At 50.0% G+C, this 20,488-nt stretch overlaps 1 protein-coding gene across 1 annotated transcript in view; it reads left to right on the plus strand.

Annotated features, from left to right (window-relative positions):
- Nucleotides 1-1,852: 1,852 nt before the first annotated feature.
- The window catches only part of KIF26B (kinesin family member 26B), a 589,601-nt gene continuing 570,965 nt past the window's right edge, over nt 1,853-20,488 (plus strand). The window contains exons 1-2 of the mRNA XM_086925761.1: nt 1,853-2,022; nt 2,189-2,338. Coding sequence (XP_086781887.1) covers nt 1,853-2,022; nt 2,189-2,338 — 320 coding nt within the window. The remainder of the gene's footprint in view (nt 2,023-2,188; nt 2,339-20,488) is intronic.

Here is a 20,488-nt window from a genome sequence, read left to right on the forward strand (position 1 = left end):
GTTGCAAATAGGGGATCATTCAGGTTCAAAAAAGAGCTCAACATTACAGACCCACAGAAAGACACACCAAAACACTTTAAAATATGCTTGAATATATAGATACATTTGTTACATAGCTGATAGACAGACTCCTATTTTCATCCCTCGCAGGGACACAAACATTATACCAAAAATGCACATTCCTCATTCAGGGGCACGCGGATAAAGCCATCAGTAGTTGCGAATGCACCACAGCAGGATGGGCAAAAAAATGGTCAGCAAGTAAAGCACCATTTCCAGGGAACCGCATAGCACACAGTTCTGGTCAGGACGTCAGTGACCAAAATAGCCAAACGGATATACCCCACCAGTACCATACCCAAAGTCAACACTAGACGTAGAGCTGGAAGGCCCAGTAACAGCCAGAGGTCATTCCCCCCTTCACCCAGTGCTGAGCCCAGTGAATCATCTCCCCCATGTAGGGGAAAACAGTGAAATAATAAACTTTATAGGGTAGGCGTGTTGAACTTTTTGCAACTTATTGCTTTCTGTCCTCACAAAGTCGGTGGGTGAGTGATTGTGCGTAGCCCAGATGCCATCAGGCTAGGTAGCTAATAATCTGCCAGGAGAACAAAGAGGGCCCTCTATCTGCCTCTGCATTTAAATCCATGGGGACCCCTGGTTGCCGCAGAATGGTGTCACATTGTCAATCCCCTTCTTACAGCCCCTGAAGGCACCGACACATTATGCCAATAATGTACATTCCCCATGTGAGGCCAGGTATGTAACACTGACAATTGTTCCAAATGCACAACAGCAGAACATGCCAGCAATGAAAATATGAGTAGCCAAGTAGAGCACCCTTCACAGGGATCCACATAATGCACTGCCCTTCCAAGGCATCAGTGACCAAAATGGCCTGGGGAATGGTGTCACCTACTTGTTCTCCTCTGTAAGCTCTGAACTCTGCCAACGTGAAATGAGACAGGACATCAGCTAAATTGAATTTCACCCTGGGAGAGTGTCCAGCAGTAAAAATACATTGGAGGCAAGGCAACTATGATTCAGGACAGCCATCATAGGACAACATGGCTTGGTTTATTAAAGGCATACCGTCTGGCAAGCTGTCAGACCAAAAGAGTATGGGCCTCGTTTAGAGTTGGATAGACAGGATAATTCTGTCACAAATGTGGCATATAGTCTGTTCTCTGTATCACAAGTCTATTATAGCCTACGGCACTTATAATACGACATGCGGGATATTAGCCACGTTTTGATGGTGTATTCTTTTTGCAAATCTCTAAATAAGGTCTTATGTGTTTGTTTGCTAACAGTGGCCTTCAGATCTGCAAGGCTCCACAATGTGTAGAGTTCTAGAAAGGTTATGTGCCAGATGATATCTGTAGTTACCCATTCCTCAAGCCAATGCTACATGCACCATCTACTATCACATATGGCACCAAATACAATACTCCCTGTTCCATCAGTTTAACCTCATGCGCGCTAGCGTTATTCCGCTCGCACGCTGAGATTTGCGAAAACGCACTTTACGTGACGAGCTGGGCTCGTCATCAGCGTGCGAGGAGGCTACGCCATGACGAGCCCAGCTCGTCATCAGCCTGGAAGGGGATAAAGAGCTAAATCTGCATTGGATTACACTTGCTAGGGCCAGATGCCAATTCAGTTGAAGTGTTCTAGGAAGTGCACCTAAATAACAAGGTCCTCTCTGACTTCCTTCAACCCTCTTGTATGGTGGTGCTTGACCCGGAGGCCAGAAATTGTTCTTACAACGTTCTTGGAGAAGGTCTTTCCCATTGTGATTACTCAAATGGTGATGTTGAGTTGATCCTCCAAGATCCGCAACAGGTGAAGCATGATGTTATGTGCTCCCCGGCATGCCTCTAAAGACGGTCTGAAAGCAGACACGTTTGCTTATGGAAATCTACTTAGTCCTGTTACTGAGTTGATCTCAGCTCCTAGAAATGACAGCATAGTTGTGAACCTCTCAGACTTGTCATCAGTTAGTGGCTCTCCAAGACGTCGGTGAGCTTGAAGAAACCCTATAGTGCCCTGTTGCAAGCTTTGGGGCTTAGGGTAGTCCATGAACTAGAAGTTGTTCAAGAAATGGACTTTGACATTAACAACCCCTTTTTTAAATTTTATTTAAAGGTATTTTTATTGATTTTTAATTTTTCACTTTTCACTTCAGGCAATACTATTACAGCACATTTTCAATTCTTCACACTAACAGGCCACTCCAAGAAGTGTCTGAAAGTCTCAAAATTGACTCGGGCAATAGAGCGGCCATGAGCATTCAAACGTCTGCAAAGTACTTTCCTTCACATGTGAAACCCAAAAGGCAAGTATTAGCAGAACGTAATGGTAGGAGGTGAAACATGACCTAATGTCGGATTACGCCACCAGGTACCCTGGGCTCAGTTACTATATTTGATCTGTGGCTTTGTCAAAGGAGCTATACCATACCATGCAGTACTCCTATACTGGAAGGAGACCAGCGGCCTTCACATTAATTAACTGCCCTGTTGGGAAGGAGAGTTATTGAATTAGAGGGCGCTTGCCTGGTTCCTTTTTCGGTACTAGTCTAAGTGGTGAACTGACCAAACTCTCTAGCACAGGGTTATCAGAAAGAGTTTATCATGTATTTTGAAACACTTTGTCTTCGGGTGTCCTTGAATGCCGCCGAATGAGCATCTGTTTAAACTTGCAGGCAGCTCCTTTCTGGCACTCTTCCCAGCAGGCAGCTCTCTTGTCTCCACCCGCCCTTTCTGCTAGAAAGGAATGAGGATGTTTCAGTGATGGTCTGCCCATGTAAAATTCAGCATGCTTAATTTAAATCTTGTCTTTGAGTCCAGGCCTCTTATGGCCTAATTATCTTCATCTACCTGAATTTTACATCCCATCCCGGGCGGGACCCCAGGGAGTCAAAAGTGGCCCTATGGATCAAGGACATGTAGTCGAATGATTGAGTAACTAGGGAGGGGAATAACTCCGTCAGCATTGCTGAATTAGTGGAAAATCCTTTACTGGCCTTCAACCCATACCTACTTAGGCTTTGACATCCTTCCTCAATTTTCCTTTCTCTGCAGCTGTGGCCCGTGCAGGTAAGATCGGTGGGGCCGGGCGGGGGGGATTTTGAGAGACGACCACAAAGGAAAATTAAATAAATAATTATGTTTCCCTCGTGGTCATCTCTCGAAGTCCCCCCCACCTGGCCTCACCGCTCTTACCTGCAAGGCCACGGCTGTTTCTCAGGGACCACCCCTGCATCTGATAAAATCAAACATGTCATTTCCCATTTTATGCAGGGACATGCCAACTCAATGCTGATGGAGAGGCCATTGTAGGTGAACTACTGCTAAACAGCATCAGGACCCCCCCACCCCCTCAAACCCGCTCCCCTCCCGTAACTGCCCCTGTGAATACTGTCATAACACCGGGTCTGGCCTTCCCAGCTGATATCTCTATGCCTCTACCCTGAACAGCTGGTGCGGGACGCCACACTTCCACCATACCACTAAATGTGCATGCAGAGTACATCAGTGTTAGTACCCACAGTGGACTCTTGAACATTAGTGGTTGTAGCCTGCATTGCTGAGTTGCTATCATTCTAAGGGGTAGGCAGTATTACAATATTACTTTGATCCCACACACCTACATGGACATTATCAATGGCATTCAGGGCCCCCTGGCCACTAGTCCCGTAGCAGCTGCATACTGGGAGGACGAGCACCCATGGATAAAGTCACCCTAAGGACTAATTTATTTATTTATTTAAAGAGTTTTATATAGCGTTGACTTGACCCGTGGATATCAGAGCGCTTTACATTAGGAAACACATTATTACACAGTTAAAAACAGTTGCAGTTTACATTGGTTAAACGAAAACACAATTAAGGCGTATGGAGAAAGGATAAAATTGGGCGGATAGGGTAAGGGGGAAGGAGGGAGCCAAAGTAACGATCCTTTGCAGGGTGAACCACAAAAATACACTAAATTAACCTGTGCTTAACCTTTGGCAGCATGGCACAAAATACAGTCAGGCTTAACTTGGAGGCAATGTGTAAAGTATTTATGCAGTACACAAACAGTAATACAGTGAAAACACAAGAAAAATCCCAAACAAATTTAGAAAATAAATTATGTTTAATTATTTGACACCAAAACAACAAAAATCAAATTGGTAGAACTCGAGTTATTCATTGTTTTACATTTTATGTGAAATCTAGCGCTCGAACCAACAAAAGATGAAAGCACCAACCTCGAGCATCTAGTCGTGGAAGACCGGGTCAAAGTCAAAAGTTAAGGCCAACCGTAATAGAGTGCAGTTCAGATACAAGACTTTGATAAATTTGTGGAGAAAAATGCCTGAGAAGGTAAAGTTCATTGGAGCAAGGCTGCAGGCGGTGTACGAGAAGGGAGCGTAGTCGTTGGATGGCCTTGAGTCAAAACCATGGAGCAGATTTCTACGTTCAGACTTAGTCGCCTAAATGGAAGTTCTCAGGCCAGGTCCGCTCCCCCAACGCGCCAGCGTTCCCTGCTGGTGCTCTGCCTGCTGCCCTCGCCGCTGCTGCTGTTGGAAGTTCGAGGCCCTCCTCCACCCGCAGGCTCCCGCCTGCGCCTCATCCCTGGTGGCCAGTGGTGGGCGGTTAGTATCAAGTCTGACCTCTTCCTCTGTCCGTCTCTCTCTCTCCCGATTTCCCTCCTCCTGCTTGTCTGCTGCCCTTAATTGTATTCTGCCTTTAGCCTCTGCTCGTGTTATTTTTCATAAGCCTTTCTGCCTTTAGCCTGCCTGTTTTTCCTCTTAACTGTATTCTGCCTTTAGCCTCTTCTCGTTTTATTTTTCATAAGCCTTTCTGCCTTTAGCCTGCCTGTTTTTCCTTTCACTCTCTGTTGTTCACTGCTGTTGGTTTATTTTTCTGTGCCCTTCTCCCCCCGCCCGCCCCCTGCTCTCCTTTTCCGCCGCTGCCTTCCCTGCGGCCCCGCACTCATCCTCTCCCATTCGCCACCCGCCTCCCAGCTGCTGCTCCTCCCTCCCTCCACCCTTCTTAATGCAGGCCGCTGCGCGGCGAGGGTGCGAACCTTGACCTGTTCTCAGGCCAGGCCCGCTCCCCCGCCGCGCCAGCGTTTCCTGCTGGTGCTCTGCCTGCTGCCCTCGCCGCTGCTGCTGTTGGAAGTTCGAGGCCCTCCTCCACCCGCAGGCTCCCGCCTGCGACTCATCCCTGGGGGCCCAGTGGTGGGCGGTAAGTACTCTTCCTCTGTCAGTCTCTCTCTCTCCCGATTTCCCTCCTCCTGCTTGTCTGCTGCCCTTAATTGTATTCTGCCTTTAGCCTCTGCTTGTGTTATTTTTCATAAGCCTTTCTGCCTTTAGCCTGCCTGTTTTTCCTCTTAACTGTATTCTGCCTTTAGCCTCTACTCGTTTTATTTTTCATAAGCCTTTCTGCCTTTAGCCTGCCTGTTTTTCCTCTCACTCTCTGTTGTTCACTGCTGTTGGTTTATTTTCCAGTGCCCTTCTCCCCCCGCCCACCCCTCGCTCTCCTTTCCCGCTGCTGCCTTCCCTGCGGCCCCGCCCCCATTCTCTCCTATTCGCCACCCGCCTCCCAGCTGCTGCTTCTCTCTCCCTCCACCCTTCTTAATGCAGGCCGCTGCATAGCCGCGCAGCGGACGTGTGCAGTGGGCGCGCCAGAGGCAAGCCCTTCTGCGCCCTGTCCGCGCCCAGCGCCAGGACCCCTGGCCCCCGACGATGCCAGCCCACACGACGAACTTAAGACGCCGCCACCCTCAACACATTCAAACCCGGCCGGAACCCCGCCTGCTACCGAGCCTCCCCGAAACGCACCCACGGACCCTTCACCTGCCAAGCCTGCAATTTCACCTGCCTCCGGACCTGCACCGCACCTGAAAGGCCAGGCACCAGCAACAACCACCTCAAGTGCATCCTGCTCAACACCCGCTCCGTCCACAGACACGCCGTCGAACTCTGGAACCTGCTCGACAAAACATTACCAGACGTCGCCTTCCTCACGGAAACCTGGATTAACGCCTCCTCAGCCCCCGACATCGCCATAGCCATCCCAGACGAATACAAGATCACCCGGAGGGATCGCGTCATCCAGACCGGAGGAGGCATCGCCATCGTCCGCAGGAACACCATCCGCATCACGACCAACTTGGACGACACCCTCACGTCCGCCGAGCACCTCCACTTCCAGATACACACTGACCCAAGACCAGCCTCAGAGGCACTCTCATCTACAGACTCCCGGGACCACGCACACAATTCAGCGAAGCCATCGCAGACTTCATCAGCCCGCACGCCCTTACCTCCTCTGACTACATCCTCCTAGGGGACCTCAACTTCCACTTGGAAAACAACAATGACAGCAACACCACCACCCTGCTGGACAACCTCGCCAACCTCGGACGCAAGCAACTGGTGAACACCCCCATCCACTACGCCGGCCACACGCTTGACCCCGTCTTCTCCTCCAGCAAGCACATCTCCTTCAGCCACTCCACCGGACTTCATTGGACTGATTACAACTGCGTCCACTTCAACTTCAGGAGAACCACGACCCACCACCACCCGCAACAGGCTCCCCGTAGGAGCTGGAACAAGATCGCCGCCGACCAGCTCACCACCTCCCTCAGCCAGAACCCTCCTGCCAGCGCAACAGACCCCAACGAAGCAGCCCGCAACTTCACAAAGTGGCTCACCAACTGCGCCGGCGACCTCGCTCCTCTGAAGAACCCACCCAGCAGACTCGGCAGCAAGCAAGCCTTGTGGTTCACCAACAAACTCAAAACATCTAAGAAAAACTGCTGCACCCTCGAAAAAGCCTGGCGCCACGACCAGACTACAGAGAACATGACAGCCCTCAAGAATGTCACCCGCATACACCACCAGCTGATCCGCACCACCAAAAGAACAACATTTAAAGAACGACTGAACAACAACACCAACAACAGCAAGGAACTCTTCAGCATCGTCAAAGAGCTCTCCAACCCCAGCGCCGGAAACAACAACATCACACCCTCGCAAGACCTCTGCGACTCACTCGCCTCATTCTTCCACTGCAAGATCGCCGACATACACAACAGCTTCGGCGCACAGACCACGCACCCAACCACCGAACCAACGCCCCCCACCACCACCCTCTGCAACTGGACCACGGTCAACACTGAAGCCACCACCCACACGTGAACACCATCCACTCCGGATCCCCTACCGACCCCTGGCCCCACCACGTCTTCAACAAGGCCGACTCCATCATCGCACCCCAACTCCGGGACATCATCAACATCTCCTTCACCACCGCCACCTTCCCGAAGAGCTGGAAGCATGCCGAGCTCAGCGCCCTCCTGAAAAAACCGACAGCGGACCCCACCGACCTCAAGAACTTCCGCCCCATCTTGCTCCTCCCTTTTCCTGCCAAAGTCATCGAGAAGACCGTCAACAAACAGCTCGCCGCCTTCCTCGAGACGAACGGATCCCTCGACCCCTCACAGTCCGGTTTCCGAGCCAACCACAGCACCGAGACCGCCCTCATCGCAGCACCGGCGACATCAGATCCCTGCTCGACAACAGGGAAACAGCTGCCCTCATCCTCCTGGACCTCTCTGCAGCGTTCAACACAGTTTGCCACCGCACACTAATACAGCGCCTCCGCAACACCGGAATCCAAGAGAAGGCACTGGAGTGGATCATCTTGTTCCTCTTCGGAACAACCCAGAGAGTCCGTCTCCCCCTGTTATGATCCGCAGCCACCGAAGTCATCTGCGGTGTACCTCAAGGATCCTCGCTCAGCCCCACCCTCTTCAACGTCTACATGAGCCCCCTCGCGGCCTTCGCACGCCAAAACAACCTTAACATCATTTCCTACGCCGACGACACCCAGCTGATCCTCTCCCTCACCAAGGACCCCGCCACCGCCAGAGCTAGCCTACACGAAGGAATGAAAGACGTCGCTGAGTGGATGAAGAACAGCCGCCTGAAACTGAACTCAGGCAAGACGGAAGTACTCATCCTGGGATCATCCCCCTCCGCCTGGGACGACTCCTGGTGACCCCCTGCCCTGGGCACCACCCCCAAGCCAACGGACAACGCACGAAACCTGGGCTTCATTCTGGACTCCTCCCTCTCAATGACCAAACAAGTCAACGCCGTCACGTCATCCTGTTTCAACAGCATGTTCCGAAAGATCTTTCGATGGATCCCCACCGAAACCAGGAAGACGGTCACCCAGGCACTCGTCACCAGCCGACTGGACTACGGGAACACCCTCTACGCGGGAACCACAGCCAAACTACAGAAAAGACTCCAGCGCATACAGAAAGCCTCCGCACGACTCGTCCTGGACATCCCTCGCCACAACCACATCTCCTCCCACCTCAGAGACCTGCACTGGCTCTCCATCAGCAAGAAGATCACGTTCAGACTCCTCACCCACGCACACAAGGCTCTCCACGACCTGGGCCCCAAGTACCTCAACAACCGCCTCACTTTCTACACGCCCACCCGCCAGCTGCGATCGACCAGCCTCGCCCTCGCCTCCGTACCACGCATTTGCAGAGCCACCGCCGGAGGAAGATCCTTCTCCTACCTGGCGGCCAAGACATGGAACTCCCTCCCCATCCACCTACGGCTGACCCAGGACCATCTCTCCTTCAGGAAGCAACTCAAGACCTGGCTTTTCGAGCAGTAACGGACCCCTCCCCCCCCCCAGCGCCTTGAGACCCTAGCGGGTGAGTAGCGCGCTATATAAATTGATTGATTGATTGATTGATTGATTGAAACTCCAGCGGGGTGAAGTAGAAGGCTGTAGCCAAAGACAGTTCCACGACGTTGGATGCCCCTTTGTTGAAGGACCGCTGAAACTAAGTGAGCAAGGGACCCAGGTCTGGGCATACCCTGCCAACTTAGGGCAAACACATAATAATGGATTAAACCCAGATCTGTGACTGGGGGTAAATGTTTGCCAATGTTCAACATTCCGTCCATCATTTTTTCGTGTTGCAATTTCCCCCTAAGTTGGAAGGATATGGCCAATGCCCAGACGTAGGTCCTGTGCACACTAACCGCCATATTCATGAAAATCGGCATTTGCGATTCTGAAATAGCGAAAAAAAGCGAATCGCTATTCAGAAATCGCAAATCCGAATTCATGAATAATTGCGATAAAAAAAAGCGATTCGCATGCTATCGCAAAATCCGTTAGCGATGACCGAAAATCGCAGAATAATCGCTATTTCCGGCTACCCGCGCCTGGACTGCGAGCTCGCAAATAGCGATATCGCTATTTGCGATATCGCTATTTGCGAGATCGCAAACTCGCGAGATCGGGAAAACGGGAAGTCGCATTTCGAGCCCAGTGATGACATCACAACCAGGAAGCTGCCGGTTCCCACCACCATTTTCCACATTGAGGCATAGAGAGAGGGAGCATATTGGAGAGCTGCAGCTGATCTTGAAAATTACACTCATCCACAACCCTATACCATGGCTGAGGAACCTGCACCTGGCACCAGCAGCTCGTCTGGGCGCAAGAGAAAATTGAAATTCTCTGAGCAGGAGCTGGAACACCTAATTGATGGGGTTGTGGCCAACCATGACCGACTGTTTGGCGCAAATTCTCGGAGGGTCCCTGAGCAGGAGAAGCGGCGCATATGGCAGGGGATAGCCTCTGCAGTGAACTCCGTGGGAGTGGCGGCCAGGTCCCTGGAGGAATTAAAAAAGCGGTGGTACGACCTCCGAGGCCGTGCCAAGGAGAAGGTGGCGGCGCGCCTTGGGGAGTCCTCGGGCACTGGAGGAGGAGGACCAACTGTACCACCCAACACTCCCATGGAGGACCAGGTCGAGAACACCCTGGAGAAGGAGGCCTGTGTCGGTTTTACTACACTGGACTCATCCCGCACCACCCAAGACACCCAAGGTAAGTGGCATGCGACTGCGACCCTGCCCCCTATGGATGTCCATGACCAAATAGGCACCCCCAATGTCCCATAGGCATGCCATAGTTGCACATCAAGGAATGTCCTGAAGCATTGTGGGAGATGTAGTCTGGCCACAATGTTGTAGTACCACAATGCAGCCAGACCGGTCCCAAAGCACACAAAGCCACTGCCATTCAGGGAATGTCACCCAGCATGCATGTAGCAACTGCACGTCTGCCAGATACATGCAACTAATGATCCACCACTTACCCCCACAGGTGGCGATACCAGCGACAGCGATAGGCTGGAGATCGATGAGGGCGTCCCGGAGGTGGAGGTGCCAACACCAACCCAGGCACCAGCCCCTGCCGCTGCATCTACACCAGCAGCAAGTACCACCCGCAGCGTCCCCCCTGCAACTGGTGCAGCACCCACATCCGCTGGCAGGCCAGCCCCCATTGTGCCTCCTGCCACCGCTGCTCCTCCCACAGCCGCAGCCAGGGCAGTCACTCCTGTGCCCCCTGCATCGACTACAACAGGCGCACCAGCAGTCACACCCCCTGCGTCTGGCGCACCTGCAACACCGGCGGTCATACCCCCAGCAGCTGCCGCCTCTACATCCGGGGCTGCGCCAGTGTCCACCCAGCGGGCAGCCTCACACTCAGGCCAGCAGGGCAGGCGTGGCAGGTCACGCCGGCACTCCACAGCAGCTAGCAGGCGGGCCAATGCTCAGGGACTGGCGCGGCTCAGCGTCGAGAGACGCATGCTCCGCATTCACCAGCGCCAGGCTCAGCAGCAGGGGGCTATACAGCTGCAACTGCACATGATAGGGCGCAATGTGGCCACTGTAGCAGGCCACATGGAAGGCATGAGGGCAGAAATGGCAGGTGTGGGAGAAGGACTGGTCCGCATGGCTGCAGCCTTGGAGGCCAACACCGCGGCCATGTCGAGAGAGCGCAGTGGACCACGCCGGCGCCACCGCCAACTGATGACCCGGCTTGACACTAACAGCAGGGCAAGTTACGTGTCAGCGAATGCTGCATCTCTGTTGGCGCGGCGCGCCCTGACCCACCAGCACCAAATCATACAGTGCAGCGAGGACATGACAAGGGTGCTGGAGACCCTCACCACGGCAGTCATTGCTCTTCACCCTCCAGCTATTCCATCTGTTGTGGGGGGTGATGATGCGAGTGAGGGGGCGTCCAGCGTCAGCTCTCAATCTGCCTCACAGGCCCCACCACACACCAGCAGCACCATGCCCCCCCCATTGCCTGAAGCCCCGGAGGAGGATGCCCCTCAGAGGCGCTATGGCGGAACGCGCACTAGGCGCTCCTAGAGAACTGCAGTTTATCTATGGCACAGGCTGAGGTTAAGCCTGCCATGTACTGATGCACAGCAGTATGGCGTAATACTGTTTGTTGGACTTATTTGGACAGGAACCTTATTTTTATTTTTGTGAATTTAACAAATACATTTCTTTTGCTACACACATTAGCGTTGTGTCATCATTACATTTTGCATGCATTGTTGATTTGTGGGGTGATGGAAGTGGTTGTACTAGAAACTGTTTACTGTGATGTGGTTGCGACGTCTGTGCCCTTCTGCTGGGTTCTCCCCATGTGCATGGCGCGCATGTGCAGGTGGCCGGTTGTCCCCCTCAGATTCACTGCCAGAGATGTCAACAGGTATCCGGCGCTTGGTTGCAATGTTATGTAGTATTGCGCAGACAGCCACAATGCGGCAGCACTTTTCTGGACTGTAATACATGGCCCCACCTGTCTTGTGCAGTATGCGGAACCTGCTCTTGAGCAGGCCAAATGTCCTTTCTGTGCAATTCCTTGTCCGTATGTGTGCAATATTGTAGCACCGTTGTTGGGGTGTAGCAGGGTTGAGGTATGGGGTCAGGAGGTATTCACGGAGGGCGTAGCCACTGTCACCTGAATGAGAGGAGCAGATGGTGATTGCCTGTGCTGCGCTGTTACATCTTAGCAATGTGACATTTACAACAAAGTGTACTTACCAAGTAGGTGTCCTTCCCCAAACTCTCCCCTGACCAGTCGTGTGTGGAGGCCGCTGTGCCGGAAAATGAAGGAGTCATGGGTACTCCCTGGGTACTGTGCGACAATGTCAGTGATGTATGTCTTAGCATTGCAGACCATCTGGATGTTGAGGGAGTGGTAGGACTTTCTATTGCGGAACATATACTCCATGCCAGCTGGTGGGCAGATGGCGACGTGGGTACAGTCTATACATCCGAGCACATGTGGAAAATGGGCTACATTGTAGAATTGTAGCTTGGTCATGTCCAATTCCTGTTGGCTGGCGGGGAATTTGATGTGACGGTGTAGCTGGGTGAGCATGGCGTCAACAAAAGTGTGGAGGCAGCGTGACATGGTGGGCTGGGATATCCCCCCAGCAGCCGCTACTATCCCCTGGAAACTCCCGGAGGCCAGGAGGTGCAGGCTACACAATACCTGCACATGTGTAGGCACAGCATTGGTACGGCTTGTTGGGTGCTGCATCTGGGGGTCAAGGTCCTGTATTAGCTGCATTATCATTTCCCCATTCAGCCTGTATTTAGCATATATCTGCTCTCTGGTTTGGCCCAGCAAGGTGACCCGCTGGCGGAATATCCTGTCCTGGATCCTGCGTCTCCTCCGTGCTAATCGCTCTAGCCTGCGACGCCTCACCACCATGTACATTCCTGGCATTGTGGGACTCCTAATGCTGCTGCTGATGATGGTCCTTATGTGTGATTGGTCAGGCCAGTACCTGTTGGTGATAGGACAACGGTTTTTTGAAAGTTTTTTTTCCATGGCTTTCATGGTTACCACCTGCTTTGAGTTGTCCTTATTTTGCGCTGTGCAAATAGCGATTTTGGTTTTTTTCGCTAATTGCGATTTTTCTTGAATACCGATTGCGATTCTATAGCGAATTCGCAATTTATTTTGCAGAATCCGTGGTTTCTCGCATTTTCCGAATCGCTAATGCTCACCTGCCGGGATTCTGCGAATATAATAGCGAATTCGCTATTCTGTGTTTGCGAATTCGCTATTTTGATGTTGAATGCCGATTACGGAAATTGCGCCCGCAATTGCATTTTCGCAGCGATTGCGGGCGCAATTTTGCTTCATGAATCAGGCTGTATGCCACTGGTTTCAGGCTAGCCTGGCTGATATGGGGTGATGTCCCAAAAGCAGTCCCAGGATACTTGTTTTCCGGTCCAGGGAGGACCTAGCCTGCCAGTTCAGGCTGGACTGTCCCCATGGGGATCAGGGTCAATGCTGATTTGCATATGGCTGGGTCCAAACTGGAATGGCGTGGCAAGCAAAATAACAACGGATTTAACCCAGATCTGTGACTGCGTGTGAATGTTTGACAGCATTCAACACTCCATCCAGCATCTTTTTGTGTTGCAATTTCAACGTAAGTGGAAAAGGTATGCCCAGACGTGGGTCCCATGCTCGCTACTCCACTGGTTTCAAGCTAGCGTGGCTGATGAGGGTTGAGGCACCACAACCGATTCCAGGATGCTTGTTTTCGGTCCAGGGAAGACCTGGCAGGTCGGGTTGGACTGTTCCCATGGGGACACAGTCAAGGCTAATTTGCATATGGCTGGGTCCAAACTGGAATGGCGTGGCAAGCAAAATAACAATGGATTTCACCCAGATCTGTGACTGGGTGTGAATGTTTGCCAACGCTCAACATTCCATCCATCATCTTTTTGTGTTGCAATTTCACCCAAAGTGGAAAGGGTATGCCCAGACCTGGGTTCCACACTCGCTACTCCACTGGTTTCAAGCTAGCCTGGCTGATGAGGGGTGTGGATCCACAACTGATCCCAGGATGCTTGTTTCCGGTCCACGGAGGACCTGGCCTGGCAGTTTAGGCTTGACTGTTCCCATGGTGAACAGGGTCAAGGCTGATTTGCATATGGCTGCGTCCAAACTGAAATGCCATTGCTGGCATAAGAACAATGGAATTAATCCATATCTGTGACTGGGTGTGAATGTTCATTCCGTCCATCATCTTTTTGAGTTGCAGTCCCAATAAAAAGCCTTTTATTTCTGCAGTTACTGAGATGGAGTGGTCACTGCAATTGATGAATAATTCTGTTCTGCTAATCTAATTTTTCTTGCTCAGCGTACTCTGTCCTGTGATAGAATTTTGGCCCGAATGCCCTGCATTTACGATGACGTTGCTTTGCATCTCTGGTAGGTGACATGAAAGCATAGACAGTTTGTGGGTCTCAGCTACAAACGGCTTCAGTTTCTGTTGGCAGACCTATTCTTTCCAATGCATAATGCATACCCCCCCTCCCACCCCCCCGACTTCTAAATGCTCATCAACCCACGGTACGTTTACATTTTTATAAATTTTTCATTTATTTATTTACTTTCAAGGGATTGGCAAATGCACATTACTAACGGTAGGTTTGCTTCCTTTATTTGAGTGAATGCACACTTATTTTTTAATATAAATGTACTCTTCTAAAATGGCCACCCTCCATGATAAAATGGTAAATTCAAAATGGGGAGCTGTGGGTCACAACACTTATGTACTCATGTGTCACAATGGATTGTCTGCATATGGTTTATGAGCCATGCATGCACAAGCGTCAGAAAAAAGGATCATCGTTGTGGCGTCTTTATTTTGCTTGGTTAAATTTAAATGACAGTGTCGTAATTCACATAATTTTGGGAATTTCCTGTTATGCTTAAAATTCTAGATATTACGCCACTTTGCGTAATTGCACACCATTTGCAACAAACGTTTGCCATGAAACGCGACGTTACCACGAAAAGAAGACCACGAGCCGCTGTTGTTTACTGTGCTTTGTTTAATGCATCGGGCCAATAATTAACGCGAAGATGCATTTGTGCTTAAATATAGTGCAAAATGACAGGTTTGCATTACGCATAATTTTGCCAACTTTTTGCATAATTATGCTCAAGCAATTTACATGAATTTCGCATAGCCGTATATTGATACCTATGTATTTACACTCAGAAGTTGCAGTAAGGTGATGCATTGTATTTAATAAACCACTCACTTCATAAATAAATACAATTAAATGTTGTAACGAACTTGAGAATTTAACAAATGCCATTTTGGGGGTGTAGGAGTTACTTACCTCTGTTGCCTCTAGCATCGCTGCTAAAGAAATCCCAAACTACTGATGGACATTAGATTACAATGTTTGTCCCGGGAGGAAACTAAATCTCTGCGATAGTTAATAGCTCTTTTTAAATAACGCATGAGGAATTTAAAAAACGCTCTCGTCTACGGGGCCTTCTTTGAAAGCGCTGTTACCTAATGTTTTGGCTCCACCACGTGACTAAATTGTGTACTTCCAGTTTAAACCGGATTAATTTGAAAAAAAGGTTGTTCAATTCAATGCAACTGCCTTTCTTTAGCATTTGGATGATTCAATTGATTCAATTATCTCACAGCATTGAGTGACATTTCTTAAAAGTACAAATTTCTACCCATGAGCGTTGAATATTTTTCGACACGGTGTTGTACGTCCTTAGAGTGATACTATCATTGTTGTTATAGGTGGATCAACATTATTGTATATTATACCATATACTGTGCTTTAAATGGAAAAAAATAAGTGCATGCACTCATTAAATTGATTTAGGGGCGTGACTAGTGGGCGGGGTTAGAGGCGGGGTGAGACATGATGGTAGAAAGCACTTCTATTGAGTATTCATTTTGCCCTTGCTTCACCCTTGACAGTTTTCACAAACTTTCCATATGTGCAGATTAACAGGTACATATGCTAATAAAGGGTGGTGTGAAGTACTTCTGGGAACGAGCTTCTAAACCCTAAATGCAGCCAATCCATCAACAGTACTATTAGCACTTTCAGGCTAAGCATCAATGTGCACCAGGACGAGATACTGGCATAGCATCATTAATAACATGCAGTAGATCCATTTCTGTTCAACTACCTCCTGGGTGTCCTGATCCTCTATTATCACTCTTTCTATTTCTAATCTGCCATCTCCGTGCCCCTCTTACTCTTTCCATAGCTGTCTCATCTCTGTCTGTGCTTACCAATTCTGTCACTAATATTTCCCCTCTAAACTCTCCTCTGCTCATTCTGTCTCTGCCCCTCACACTTCACCTTCTTTCACCCCATTCTCCTTCCTCTTCCCTCGGCAGAAAGCCACACGGCCCTGAGAGCTTGCTGTGGCAGACCGTGCGCACTGCAGGGTAGTGAGCATGTCCAGAGTCCATCAGGGTAGAGGTCTGGGGAAGAACAACACTGGCCTCTGATGGGCATGTCAGTAAACCTCCTCCCACCTCACCTGGGCTCCAGGCAGGCCACGTAGGTGAACTCCACTACCTTATCCCATCCACTATCCCAGCAGGTGGAATGGGGTGGGGTGGATTTGCAGGAGCAAGTGAGCCAGGCCTCAGTGGGAGGCCAAGCGGTTAAAATGGTACCGTCACTTATGCAGGCTCTCTTCCCTCCCACCCATTCAGGCTGCACACATCATTGTGCCTCTGGCAGCCGATGTCCAAAACACTAAAACACACAAGATGATGGACGGAATGTTGCACAATGGCAAAACATTCACCCCAGTCACAGATCTGGGTTTAATCCATCGTTATTTTGCTCACCAAGCCACCCCAGTTTAGACATGGCCATATGTAAATCAGTCTTGACCCTGTGCCTCAAGGGAACAGTCCAGCCGGAACTGCCAAGCCATGTCTTCCCTGGACCGGAATCAAGCATCCTAGGACCGGTTTCTGGCTATCAGCCGTCTTCAGCCATCTTGTTTGTTTTGCTGTTCACCCTATGTGAGAAGGGTATGCCCAGACGTGGGTCCCTTGCTCACTACGCCACTGGAGTCAAGCTATGCTGGCTGAAGACGGCTGATAGCCAGAAACCGGTCCTAGGATGCTTGATTCCGGTCCAGGGAAGACATGGCTTGGCAGTTCGGCTGGACTGTTCCCATAAGGCACAGGGTCAAGACTGATTTGCATATGGCCATGTCTGAACTGGGGTGGCTTGGTGAGCAAAATAACGATGCATTAAACCCAGATCTGTGACTGGGGGTGAATGTTTTGCCATTGTGCAACATTCCGTCCATCATCTTGTTTTGTTTTTCTGTCCAAAACACTAACAAGACAACCCAGCATGAAGGCCCACAGGGGGCCGTTGAGGACAATAAGAGCTTCCATCTAGAAGCAGAGGCCCACTTGCCCCCTCGGCAGGGCTCCAGCAGGCCGTTCAGCTGAATGATACAGACAAACGCCAAAACGGCCAACATGCTGCCAAATAAACTGGTCACAGCTGGCCCTCAGGCATCGGCCCAGTGCCCACTATATGAATCCGAGTACCGGTACTCTTGTTGGCACTGGAGAAGTGCAGGTGCTCAGCTTGGTTAAAAACAAGAAGTGCCGGTACTCAGTACCTGTGAGTACCGGCCCATTTAAAGATCTCACCAAATACACAGGACGTTTTGTACGTTCACTCCCTGAACTGAGTTTTGTTTAAGGTGCCCTCAAACCTGAAGATAAATGAAAATTAGATGCCGTGAAGTAGTAATTTGACGAAGATCACTGAAATTGATCAAACCTGGAAGCTATCTACCTTATTACACATTGTGCAACGAGGTCGCCAAATTGTTATATTCTTCTCTACCCTGTTAACATGAGAGGTGTGTGTAGTATTCTGGGTTTAGTATTTATGTTACTGCACTTCTCTGCTTCTAGCTACTTGTTGTTTGTGAGTACGTCTCTCATATTTTTTTTTTCTTTTCTTCAGTATTAAAGGAGGAGGATGGTGTCAGTGTTAGTGTCTACTGTCTCTTTCTTGGCTTTTTTCTGTTTACCCTCTCGTGGTGTGAAGTCCTTCTCATCCCTGGGTTTACTGATAAATATTACGATTGTATACTCTGTTTGTGGTTAGTTTTCTTCTTCGCTCTCTGGTTCTCTTTTGTTTTCCAATTCGAGAGGGAGAGGATGTGTAGTATTTTGGGTTTAGTATTTATGTTACTGCACTTCTCTGCTTCTAGCTACTCAGCCAGTGTGAGTGTTCCAGGTTAGATTGTGAGTGTGATTGACATGGATGGAATGCTTGTGTGACTGGTATGAGGTTGGCAGTTGGAGTATGGGCTGAGTAGCTAGGAGGCTGCTCCTGGTGGGGCTGCTTGTTCCAGCATAATACTTCCTGTAAACTTATTTATGGCTTAATAAACCTACTTCTAATCTCAAACACTACTGCCTCGGCTACATCCTTACTAGTATGTATGGACCTACACACTACAGTGTGAAGAATGCTCCGACAGTCGAGAAAAGCACTCGCCTTGGGACAAGAAGAGCTTCTCCTTTTTGCACTCAGTGCGATGTTCAATTCTTTAATCCACTGGTAAAAAACACTTTTCTTTTCAAACTTCAGGTGTGGTCAATTGTTTGTTTTTTCTTTTCTTTTCAAGTTGTTCTTCGGACAGTCATCAACTCTGTTAATATTGCATCATAATAACTGGACGAGTAAACCATACAAATTATGTATGCCCTATGCATTGTGGGCACAGATGACCTTCTTCAGGGGATGTACACTGTAAGGTAGAAGAAACTGTGTATCAGCACAAAACACTGAATGGTAATAACTAAGATTACTATGGGTGACAATCACCAGGTGGTGTGCCAGGATATTGGCTGCACTTTAGATGTCTGAGATATATTCTGCTGGGTGGCGGTTAATAGAACGTGCAAATTGAAAATGAATAAACATGTGCGTTAAGTCGGTGTGACCGCCGTTAATAAATAAGGACCGGAGTTGTGCTGATATGTGATCTGGGCGGGGTTCATGCAACAAAAGTGGCGGTACCTAGTGCGTGCGTGACAATTAGAAGGTGCTCATAGCACAACTCGCCTTGCTGTAAAAGTCTGGCGCTTAAAAATAATGTGTACGTCAAAACCGGTTTACCCGTAAGTAAAAACTGGAGCATGAATAGTTATAGAGACATGAAATGGATAAAGTGTCTAGTGCAAAGTTAATAAGGATGTGCATAAAACTGGATCTTGATAGTAGCGTAACTCGCGTAACATTCCCGGTCGACTTTTAAACTGGGTGCTGCGGACCAGACATAAAACAAGTTAGTTACAATCCTCTAATGGATCACGTCAAGCCGAAAAGTGAAATATGCGTGCCCAGGAGCACTTACTTGTGAGTGGATAGCTCAGTGGGTTACTGCTTTTGTTACTTGCAGTTTATAAATTACAATCCCACAGTGACCTATGAACTGTCATCAAAGAGCTGCATGCAAACTGTAAGGAATAGGGGAGACCCCTTATATTTTCTCCCAGTCTTTCATTAGCCTAATGTTGCTAAAAAGGGTTTGGTCGGGCAGAAATACATTTTAATTAGTAAAGCCAATCCCAGCCACTGTGGTACGTTTTAAATCCAGAATTTGTGCTTTTCCACACCTAACACTCTTAAAATATACTACCTACCAGTATGAATGACATGGGACTCCCACACCTTGTAATCCTCATTTTCTATGTAGCATTGTTATAGAATGAGTTACACACTTATGATGATTCACTGTCTCCATATGGGAGTAATGTAAAGTTCTCCAACACCCTACACTGGTATGAGTAGCACTATTAAACAAATGAAATGCAGGTGACAGATGAGCTATAGAGGGAGCTATGGAGGGATGAGGGGCAATGTTGGAGGGTGATAGTGAAGAATCAGTGGAGTAGGTCATTGGTGGGGCACCAACAAAGACTGTTGCACCAGGCGCCATCTGTGCAAAAGCCGGCCCTGTGGCACTGATGTATCACTTCCCCACCTGGATTTTGTTGGACAGGCCTCGTGGCATGCCCGACCCCTCCCCGCATGGCGGGTCTCGGACTACTGCTACCCCTGTTCCCCGGACAAGAACCACACCTGCAGCCCTCCGGGTCAACCCCCAGCTCTTCCCCGACGGAACCCACACTCGTAACCACAACATTCTCGGCTGGCCTGGGCCCTTTCCCGAACCACCGTCCCCGGCCCAGCCGCCATCTTGGACCCGCCACGACCAGGCCTCGTGGCCTCGGGTCGACCTCAGCCTCAGGCCCAGCCAAGCCCCGACATCGAGGCACCACCATCCACCCAGGGGGTAAAGAGACCACTTGGCGAGTCAATGGAAGGAGTGTCGATGGCTCCCCTCCGCCTGGTTTCGATCGCCCCCAGCCTCCCTGGGCGCTGGCTCCACCCCCCTTCTGGGTGTCTGGACTCCCTCATCCCGGACCCCCGACCTCCAAGTGTGAGGGTCCGGACATCAAAGGGCGCCAGACCTATAACTGGGGTAGCTCCAGAGCAGGAAGGCAGTTGTATCCTGGAGTCGAGAGACACCAAGACAAACTCATCTTTGAAGGCCTGCTGGCGCTGCCGCGGCTCATCCTCGTGAACCATCTTTGAATGCCTGCTGGCGCTGCCGCGGCTCATCCTCGTGAACCATCTTTGAAGGCCTGCTGGCGCTGCCGCGGCTCATCCTCGTGAACCATCTTTGAAGGCCTGCTGGCGCTGCCGGGCTCATCCTCGTGAACC

Source organism: Lissotriton vulgaris, chromosome 6 (assembly GCF_964263255.1).
Source record: "Lissotriton vulgaris chromosome 6, aLisVul1.2, whole genome shotgun sequence".
Classification (NCBI taxonomy): Eukaryota; Metazoa; Chordata; class Amphibia; order Caudata; family Salamandridae; genus Lissotriton; species Lissotriton vulgaris.